Below are 10,658 nucleotides of genomic sequence, written 5' to 3'. Positions count from 1 at the left end.
TAAACTATTAAGGAGATTTTAAATTCTATTCTTTGAGCAACAGGCAGCCAGTGCAGGGATCTTAGAACTGGACTGATATGCTGATCTCTTTTTGTTTTAGTTAGGACTCTTGCAGCAGCATTCTGCTGTGGTGACCACTATGCATGAAAGGGTTCATTTATGCAGAGATAAGTGAACAGATCTCAACTAAATGTTCAGCTTAGATTTCATTTCAATGCAAATCATGAACTTTCTGTTGCTCTGCTTCTGCTGCAGAAAGTTGGACCAGAACTTTTGTTTCCTCCTCGGGATCCAGAGTTCTGCAGACCATCACCAACGTCAGCTGTTGTATGTTAGATGGATCTGAAAGTATTCTATGAGTTTAGTTTTATTATTGTTTCAGATCATTGCATCATGTTACTGCGCATGTGCTGAATTTTAATTCCATATGGCTCAAAGGTTTCCCCCATTAAATACAATGCTGCCATTTGGCCAGCAGATGTCGCCCTTTACACTCTGGCTCTGTAACATCCAGATTTATTTCCTTTATTTTCAACATGAAAGCATTAAAATCGCCTCGAATATGCCTTCAGCTGACAAAAATTACCAATTCACAGCTTAGTACCAGGGTAAAAATCTTTATTTGAAACTCTATGAAGTTACTCCATCAAGTTATTAATGAAAAGCTATTTAAGAAACCATCCTAAATCCACCACAGACTGAAAATTACAAAATCCAAAGATAGACAAACGTACAGAGCCCATCCGGTGACATGGGAATTAAAAAACACGCTTGGCCATACCTCTTTATAATGACGTTGTTACCACAAGATATTATATAGTTGTGTTTTCTTCTCCCATGTGGCTAGACCTGGGAGCTCTGTACCAACTGGTCAGGATTATGTAGAAAAATAAACAGCTTTAAAGAAATGCATTGTGAGCGGGCAATGTGGAGGTCAGGCTGGAGGAGTTACAACATTCAGAAAAACACTCACAGTCCCAGTCAAAAAATGAGCGACCACATAAAAACAAACGGCTCACAGAAAAAAGCTTCAATATCCAAAACATTCAAAATGCTACGGAGCAGAATTACAGGTTAATAAATGTATGTTCCAGAAGAAAATTCTAATGTAATATTTAACATGTTTTCTGCAAAGCCTGAAAACAATTCTAAAACTTTTAAAACAAGCAAAACTGGTGACATTTATCACACCTTAATTGTCATTGGTTTAACACTTTGAACAAAGAAAGAAATGGTGAAATCTAACAATGAAGCCCAGGAGCAAAGCTGCCACATGAGCTGCTTATGCCATGTCTTCTTCTCCCTCCTCTTCAAACTCGCCCTCCTCCTCGGCCGTGGCGTCCTGGTACTGCTGGTACTCGGACACCAGGTCGTTCATGTTGCTCTCCGCCTCGGTGAACTCCATCTCATCCATGCCCTCGCCGGTGTACCTGTGACGAGACAACACTAGCGTCTATGCCTTACACTAGAACGCCACTGTCTTCTAATACACCTGATAAACTCCGTTAGATTGAGGATCAAAGTTGCAACATTTGTTACATTTTCAGATAGTGCGGTTCATTTTCACACTGCACTGTGTCAAGAAGACCAAACCTGTTGAAAAACCCGTTTCCCTCTTTGTATCAAGGAAGGAAAAATAACTACTGAAGGAATCTAGAAGAAAACCTATGAAGAAGACACTGAGCGCTACTTCTTTCTTCATGGAAAGTAAATGGAATGGCGTCAGATTTTAGTGGTTGTAGGATTTCGCTTCTGTCTTTGACTATGTGCCATTTCTTCTGCTAATGCGTTTGTTTTGGATGCATTTACCCAGAATGCCCTATGTTAAACTTGGCTTCCTGCTTTTGGAGAGGTCTCTGGGACACTTGCATTCACATATGAATTTGAACTGTATCAAAGTTCATTCAACCGAATTGAGACCACGGTTTTTTCAGTTTATCAGAGTTTGCTTTATTGGTCCACGTTGGTTTGATAGTACATTCACATCTCCCCGAACGAATTCTCTAGGCAAACAGACTAGCGTTTGATTAACCCTAACTCACCAGTGAAGAAAGGCCTTGCGGCGGAACATGGCGGTGAACTGCTCCGAGATGCGCTTGAACAGCTCCTGGATGGCCGTGCTGTTTCCGATGAAGGTGGCAGACATCTTGAGGCCGCGTGGCGGGATGTCGCACACGGCCGTCTTCACGTTGTTGGGGATCCACTCGACGAAGTAGCTGCTGTTCTTGTTCTGAACGTTCAGCATCTGCTCGTCCACCTCCTTCATGGACATGCGGCCGCGAAAGATGGCGGCCACCGTCAGGTAGCGGCCGTGACGCGGGTCGCATGCCGCCATCATGTTCTTGGCGTCGAACATCTGCATGGTGAGTTCAGGGACTGTCAGGGCCCTTGGAAAAGAGAAGACATTCAGTTGGAATGAAGTATCTAAAGAAGTGGAGAATAACCCTAATCTAATGGGGGACTGAGCGTCTTCACCGGTACTGCTGGCTGCCACGGCTCGTCAGTGGGGCGAAGCCCGGCATGAAGAAGTGCAGTCTGGGGAACGGCACCATGTTGACGGCCAGCTTCCTCAGGTCTGCGTTCAGCTGGCCGGGGAAGCGCAGACAGGTGGTGACGCCGCTCATGGTGGCCGACACCAGGTGGTTCAGATCGCCGTAGGTGGGCGTGGTGAGCTTCAACGTACGGAAGCAGATGTCGTACAGCGCTTCGTTGTCGATGCAGAAGGTCTCATCAGTGTTCTCCACCAGCTGGTGGACAGACAGGGTGGCGTTATAGGGCTCCACCACGGTGTCCGACACCTGCCAGGAGGGGAATACAGAGAGAAAAATGGAACGTAGTTTAAGATTGGAAGAATGATTTCTGAAGGTTTCACCAACCCAATTATAAGACTTTTTAAGATGACTATGAATAAAATTTAAGACCCGTATAACAACAGAAATGTACAGAAAAAATTTCTAGCTTAGTGCTTCTCGTACTAGAACTAGTTTTTTTTTGTACCCAACATACATAGAACCTTATGGGCTGGCAACAGAAGAGAGTCAATGGTAAAGATGAATGTTGTCCATCCAACTGGCAATAAACTTACCCGGCATGGACATAAAGAAAAAGCTAGCAAGCAAGGGAACCAGTTAGCTCAATTCCCACATGTCAATGTATTAAATTTTTTTTTAGATGAATTTAGGACATTTTAAGGCCTTACTTTGAGATACACGAATTTAAGTCTTAAGTATGTGTGGACACATTGAGGAAGCAGTTCTGAAGAAGAGCATCATATGTGAACAGAAGTGAACATCATCACCTCCCTAAAATTATGACCTAAATCATTTTTTTGCCAAGAATGATACGAGTAAAAACATATAATAATAATAATAATAATAATAATAATAATAATAATAATAATAATAAATAAAACATCACCACCTCTTTATTGCAAAAAATATAAGTAAAGCAAAATATATGAATAAAATCCGTTTCGGGGGGGGGCGCTTGGCCCCATTATTTAAGGTTTAAGGAAGGTGACGATATAAACCTTGGGTGACGGCACCACGCTGAACGTGTTCATGATGCGGTCTGGGTACTCCTCTCGGATCTTGCTGATGAGGAGCGTGCCCATGCCGGAGCCGGTGCCTCCTCCCAGGGAGTGGGTGAGCTGGAAACCCTGCAGACAGTCGCAACCCTCTGCCTCCTTTCTCACCACATCCAGGACCGAGTCCACCAGCTCTGCTCCTTCGGTGTAGTGACCCTTAGCCCAGTTATTTCCAGCACCGCTCTGACCTGTTACAGATCAAAGTTTTTAATTTAAATAATTTATTTTTTTTTAAGTCAGAAAAATCCTGACATACTAAATTAACACTCCAGTTTTGTTTGGCAGCCAAAATTTTTTTTTAATCAAAACTAAATTCTTACAGAAAAATGCATACCAAAAACAAAATTGTCAGGTCTAAACACTTGGCCAAAAGGTCCAGACCTCACAGAGTCCATGGTGCCTGGCTCCAAGTCGACCAGCACAGCACGAGGGACATATTTTCCCCCTAGTAGAGAGAGGGGAGAGGATGTAATAGTCATACAAAATAGGGCTGAAACGATTCCTCAAGTGATTCGTGTACCTTGATTACTAAAATTCCTCGAGGAAAATTTATCTGCCTCGAAACTTTGTTAAATTATGTTTTATTATTTAGCGCACCGTGTTCCGGCCGGGTCAATATTTGCCTTGCGAAGCGCTCTCACTTCTGCCTGAGTTGTTGACGAAAACTAAGTGTTAGCAGCATAACGTCCAATTTTCAAGTTGGCTCTGGGAGGATTTTATTGATTCATGACAATGTCCGAGCTTTTATCGTTTTTCGGGGGACCAATAAGCATCCTTAAAATGACTGGCGCGGTGCCTGGAGCTGCTGCCTGTTGGCGGTGCAAACCAAACGGCGGGGAAGAGCGCTGCAGGTGTATTTATACGTGTAAGGAGATAGAACGAACACTGCGTGGGGCTGTTGATGCTTACAGCACAAGTGTAGCTTTATGGACGAACCGGAAAATTAATTTCATATCATCCAGGTCTCAACAAACGAGTGGCGGAGCTCATCGTGGCTCCACCCCCTGCAGCTGGTAGATGTTTCTGTGACGAACTAAGGAGCCAAATTGCTAGCATGAACAGAAAAGCTATAAATGGCTGGGCAAGGTGGTAGTTCATCTATTAAATTGACTGGAGATTAAAACATAAACGAAAAGCTGGAGTATACACTTTTTTAATATAAGCGTATTTGTGAGCCTGCGTCTTTATTATTAAATTGAATATAATTTCGGATTTTTGTATAACTTTTCTTCAGTTTAACTTAGAAAGTGAGCTATGATTGTTACAGGTTAATTTTCTAAACTACAAAAACATAACTGTTAGGGAAGTTCAAATATGAAAAATTGGACTGATGTACCAACATCAGTCTAATTTTTCAGTATTACTATTACATACCAATTTGATAGTAATACCGCTGTTATGTTAGATTTACCAGTATTTTATTGTATAATATTTTTTAATCCGATTACTCGATTAATCGTAAGAATAATCGATAGATTACTCGTTTAGTAAAACATTCGTTTACAACCGCCCTAATACAAAAACACTGTAACATCCTTACCCGGTTGACAAACAAAATCTGGATAACATTGTAATGAATGGATCAAAAATGATTTGTGGAAAATGTGAAGTATAAACTGTTTGAGGAACAGTTGTCAGAAATCTATGTGCACTCCTAATTTCTTTTTAGCAGTTATGAGAAGAAAAATGTTAGCAACTGGTAACTTTTTTTAATTGTGTGTAGAGGCCTTCATTTGAGAATAGTCAGTGAGGAAAGCGAAAGAGAGGGAAGACATGCGGCAGGGGTCGTCGGGCGGGACTCGAACCCGTGACGGCCAGAACTGAGGCCTACATATATTTGGTCCAGGGCTCTACTCTTTCGCCACGGCGGCGCATCGTAGCTTGGACAACATCATTGTGCATCATTGAAAATTCTAATGAGGTCCTTTGCGTAAAGGTAATGGTACTAAAGCACTGAACCTCCACTGACTGCACTGTGAAGCGAAGTGTGAACAAACCTGACGCCTCGTTGTAATAAACGTTGATCCGGTCGAGCTGCAGGTCGCTGTCTCCGTGGTACACCCCGGTTGGGTCAATGCCATGTTCGTCACTTATTACCTCCCAGAACTACAACCATAGAAACAGGAAAAATGACATTTAAACTGGCGGGTTGAGCGGGAAAGTAACGGAAACCAACGGCTACGGCTAGCATTCTAGCTAACGGCTAAGTTAACGTTTTTTGGCCTCGACCTAAATGTAACTATTAAGTCGGTGTTAAACAATGTAAGATGTGTTAATGACATGCTAATTCATTTTCTGTGGCTTTAGATTCCCATTTAGCTAGCACTTACCTTTACCTTTTTTTTTGCTAAGCTAACTAACGCTACTTTAGAAGCCCGTCTAAATGCAACTTTTCAGTTGGTGTCCCAATGAATATAGGCATCATTTTTTTAAATGAATGTTAACTTACTTTCGCACCAATCTGGTTTCCACATTGACCAGCTTGAAGATGAAGAATTTCCCTCATTTTTATGGAAATAAAGCTTTCTAATAATCCAACGAGTAAAGTTGAGTCTCGCGCAGCAATCCGTTAATGGAGGGAACTCTTTCTTCCTCTTCGCTTTTTGACGGATGAAAGTCCGGATTGATACTGGAATATCTATTGTCCGATAGCAGACCTTTAAAATCGATTCTCTATGTTAGGTATAAATACTTTCAATACTTCATTCACTTTAGATAATGCATCTTAAAGAGTGCATCTTAGAAAGTAACTGAATTATTGTGATTTTTCCTAAACGAGACGGCGTTGATGGGAACTACTTTTTACTCCGCCTGCAAGCGTGTAGGACTTAATGCGCAGGCGCTAAAGAAAAAATAAGTCGAGCCTGGAGCTATTTCATCTTTCTTAATTAAACAAGGATTTATTTCAGTAGGGTTACTACGACAAAACGTATTAGGGTAATTGTAGAAAAAAAGGAGGCGTAAACTTCCGCCAAAAGAAAAAAAAGGAAATTTCTGAGTTTGAAAAAAAGTTAGCAAGAAAGAAACTCAGCCATTTTTTAATCTCGCAGGTTTAGCAGTCATGAGGCCTGGGTGTGGCTGGTGAACCTGAACTTAGCTTTCGAGTTTGCTCAGATACACCTAATTCATTATTTAACAAGGACGGAGGTGGGATCCTTGTCTGATAGTAGAAAACCAAAATGCAATATTTTTTTATTATACTGTACGTTCATTTCAGGTGTAGGGGGACAATTAAAGTATAACTCACAGCACTATAAAAACCAAAAAACAGGTCTAATTCTTAGCCTATAAAATAGATTCCTAAGTAATAATAGTAATATAATTATATTACAGCATCAACTGGTGTAAATTACAGCAGGAAACTGCATCATAAAAAAACCAACTATACTGGTAATTTTAACATGAATCGGCTTTTACTAAGACAAACAGACAGATAACAAGTTCTTTATGGCTGAAGCTGTTCCTTTGACAAGTGTACCTGCAAATGCATTTTTTTCTCAGAATTGCTGTTTGCAATAGCCACATACATTCCACTTTGTTGCTATGTAGAAAGCAATCAGATCCACATGTTATCTCAAGAAATCCATTAAGTGACTCTCAACTAAATCCCCGGCAGTAAAAACTCAGCGGGTCAGATGTAAAAGGGATCTTCTCTCTACGAAAATGTAGCTTATCGGTCATCTTTACAGCAGCCTAGATTCCCACACATATCCCAAATCACCAAAGCGACATCCGTTTGGCGAAAGCACACGATGATTTCCAAAGATAACAAGGGGCATTTACATGTGAATCGCCCAGGGATGGAGGGGGGGGGAGACTCGGTGGATGCTGTATAAATAGAGGCTGCTGAGGACGGATGTTGTGTGAATTTGAACAACATGAGATCGTCACTCCAACTCGGCGTTCTGCTCTGCTGCCTGTTGTGTGCCGCAAACCTCCAGGCCCAGGAGAGCAGGAATTCCATGCGGCTTTGTGGCCGGGCTCTTGTGCGAGCGTTGGTGTTCACCTGCGGAGGGTCCAGGTGGAGAAGACACCTGGAGGAGGAGGAGAAGGAGAAGGGGTTTCTGCCAGACGGTCAGTGCTCGTTAGCTCGATAAACTGCAGCAACGTTGATGTCTTAGTACAAATCTGACTCGTTTCTGTTTCACGACAGACTTCTGGAAAGTCAACGGAGAAGAGCCGGACTTCGTGAAGTCAGGAGAGCTTCCAGGGATGGACTATCATCGCAGGGACCAGGACCAGGCCTTGATAACAACGTGCTGTCAAAAAGGCTGCCGAAGAAATGAGCTGTCCATGCTGTGCTAGAGGGGAAGCTCATCTATCAGATGCCATCATATTTCAGTCACAAATGTATCCATAATGTTGGGATTTACCATGTAGGCACGAATAAAAGGCATCATGAATGTTTGTCCAAAGTACTTGTATAATGATTAAGTTGTTCACAAAGAGGAAAGCCTGTATGTAAAAGTAGTCTGAGAACGGAGCCCAGGGAAGCCCCAAAATGTATTTGTTTGCCCAGATTTGTGATTGCCATGGATTGTTCTGTGGTCGTTTAGGACAGTAATAAAGAATTCTACTAATTTTTCAAGTCTATCAATTAGTATGTTGAGAACAACTTTGTCAAACGCAGCACTGAAATCAAGTTATTCCAAGTCAGAAGTTTTAAACTCGTCAGCCTAAAGCAGTCTCTGTGTTGTGACGTCGTCTACAGCCTGAATGAAAAGCACTAAAGAGGTTATCCTTATCATGAGGAGGTACATTTGATCATAAACTGTCTTTTTAATACCCTTTGAAATGGTGTATTGGACATGGGTCTGTATTTACTGATTATTGGCTTTGATTTGAGTGAGAGCTTTTACTGCTCCACACGCGGTGAGGAAAAACACTCATAAAACCTGTTTGGTTTAGACTTTATGGCCATCATTTCCGATTTAAGACGCCGGGTAGAAGGTTGTACGTCCTGTGTATGCCATTATATCATAAATGAGTTGTGAAGTCAGTTTACCTAATTTTCATGCTGTAAAATGATGGAAATGACTTTTAGCTAGCTGATCAATGGGTATACGTAACAGTTAAATTAGTTTTTTTTTTTTTTACATCTCGACACATCTGCTTAAAACTCCTGAAGTAACACAAAGACGTCCTTCCTCAGTTTTCTCTTCTTTATTACCAAGTAAAACAGATGTTACATTATATAGACTTTTTCATATATTTACCTTTAAAAGCTTTGGGTGTGAAATTTACATGAGATGTTTGCATATTCTGACTCTATCACATTAAAAATATGACAGCCAAAAGGCAGAGAAAAGTTGAGGAAGAGGATCACATGATAACCATTGTTTTGATTCATTAATAAGGCAAAAGAAAAATTATATAAATACAGTTATGCAAGTCCCTGTAACAGTATCCACACCCTCTTAAACCCTTTCACAGTTTGTCATAGTAAAGCTACAAAACTCAGTGTATTTTATAGGGATTACTTTGTGAACCGCTAGCACGAAGTAGAGAAGAATGGATTTGCATTCAGTCTCCTTTACACCTCGAACGAAAACCTAAGTGGTATCAGAAGACTCTTTTTTTTATTAGACAGTTGAGCTATGTCTAATTTAATGTCGGTATAAGTCAGAGAACAAACATTAAGACAATGAAACACAGGAGACTGGTCAGGGAGAAGGATTTGGAGAAGTTTAAAGGATGGGCAGGTCATATAGATGGAAGTTATTGACTAATGAGTTGATCTAAAGTTGATCAAATGTATGGGTTTATTCACGATTAATTGATAAGCGGCCATTTTCTTAAAAATCTGCATCTTCTTATGTACCAGACGTTCCTCGTCTTTCCATTTTATCAATGGCTATTGAGGTAAAACTCAATGAGCTTCTTGAATGTTTATATTTCAACACATATAAAGTGCTTTTTTTCACGCCACACCAGACTTCGTTTACAGCTTATTTTTTACCGTTCAGGGAGTATGGCTCCACGTAAGGATGACCAGCGGCGCCCTCTGCTGGATGGCGGCCAAACCGCAACACTAACAGAAGGTCTCTAAGCGGACATTACTAATCTATTGGAACTCATTTTAATCTAATAACCCATTAATTCTCAATAAATAAGTCAATTAATGGTTTGCATCCCGTGGAGGTCATAAAACAACCTACCTCGGAGTTCCTATTTAAGGTGATGTCAAGTGATGTAAAATAAGATTTTAATGCAGGGAGGCTGGAGACAAACACATGCCACACTTTTGAAATTTTTCACTGTCAATTTTTGAAAAATTGTTTTCTCCATTATGTTTCAGTAACTTTACACATACACATTTAGTTTTGGTTTCTTGCAAAAAATACACTGAGGTTTGTTGTGACGTCACAAAACAGGAAAATATGGGTGTGATTACTTTTACAAGGCACTGTAAAAAACTAAAAGAAAAATAAAGAATCAGATGGCTACGACTGTTTATTAGGGTCATTGCAGATAGGAAAAAAAGGAGTACATTTTCACCAAAAGGTATCTGAAATTTTCTATACTACAAAAGAAAACGTGGAAATTTCTGAGCTTGAAAAGTAAATATGTTGGAAAAAACTCCGAATTCTTTTTTAGATCAATCTCAGAAATCTTCTAGAAAAAATCTTGAAAATGTCTGAGTTTTAAAAAAAAATCTAAAATGTTCAAGGAATTAAAACATTTAATGGGTTTACTCTTGCAAAATCTTTGCCTTTTAGAGCTCAGAATTTTTCTTTTATTCTTCTAGATTTCTGATATTAATCTCAAAATTTCTGAGGTTTATAGCAGAAATTTACTCCCCTTTTTTGTCCATCTACAATGGCCCCGATGCGTCATCGCAAATATATAACCCAGACCAAGTTGAGTAAACAAAGTGATTGTGATGTGCAAAACACATTGCGCAACAAGATGCAGTGAAACTGGATTCTGTGCGCCGACCGAAAACAAACAGCATTAAAATCGCATGGAAAACACCTCTAGGTATATCAATGACATGCCAGATTTATTGACAGTGAGTGTTCGAAGGAGCATGGACAGCGAAACGTTGAGTGGAGACTTAAGAGAAAGCTAG

General features: G+C 40.5%; 2 protein-coding genes across 3 annotated transcripts; one reads left to right on the top strand and one right to left on the bottom strand.

Annotated features, from left to right (window-relative positions):
* Nucleotides 1–605: 605 nt before the first annotated feature.
* On the bottom strand, nucleotides 606–6,868 carry LOC102230583 (tubulin beta-4B chain). Of its 2 annotated transcripts, XM_005811025.2 has the most exons (7): nucleotides 6,036–6,868; nucleotides 5,584–5,692; nucleotides 3,921–4,031; nucleotides 3,530–3,774; nucleotides 2,476–2,798; nucleotides 2,043–2,387; nucleotides 606–1,430 (listed from the first exon to the last, which is right to left on the bottom strand). In XM_005811025.2, the coding sequence occupies exons 1-7, from the start codon at nucleotides 6,090–6,092 to the stop codon at nucleotides 1,283–1,285; spliced, it is 1,338 nt and encodes a 445-aa protein (XP_005811082.1). In that variant the 5' UTR covers nucleotides 6,093–6,868; the 3' UTR covers nucleotides 606–1,282. The 2 variants fall into 2 exon arrangements, with proteins under 2 accessions (XP_005811082.1, XP_023190860.1); XM_023335092.1 differs by lacking the exons at nucleotides 5,584–5,692; nucleotides 6,036–6,868 and having other exon boundaries at nucleotides 3,968–4,038.
* Nucleotides 6,869–7,370: 502 nt separating this feature from the next.
* Nucleotides 7,371–8,169, top strand: LOC102232913 (relaxin-3-like). Its single transcript, XM_005811034.2, has 2 exons — nucleotides 7,371–7,660; nucleotides 7,740–8,169. The coding sequence occupies exons 1-2, from the start codon at nucleotides 7,465–7,467 to the stop codon at nucleotides 7,889–7,891; spliced, it is 348 nt and encodes a 115-aa protein (XP_005811091.1). The 5' UTR covers nucleotides 7,371–7,464; the 3' UTR covers nucleotides 7,892–8,169.
* The last annotated feature ends 2,489 nt before the right edge of the window (nucleotides 8,170–10,658 follow it).

Source organism: Xiphophorus maculatus, chromosome 6, assembly GCF_002775205.1.
Source record: "Xiphophorus maculatus strain JP 163 A chromosome 6, X_maculatus-5.0-male, whole genome shotgun sequence".
In the NCBI taxonomy this organism is placed as follows: domain Eukaryota; kingdom Metazoa; phylum Chordata; class Actinopteri; order Cyprinodontiformes; family Poeciliidae; genus Xiphophorus; species Xiphophorus maculatus.
The sequence above is the reverse complement of the archived record's forward strand: the minus strand, read 5'-3'. Positions and strand labels throughout refer to the sequence as shown.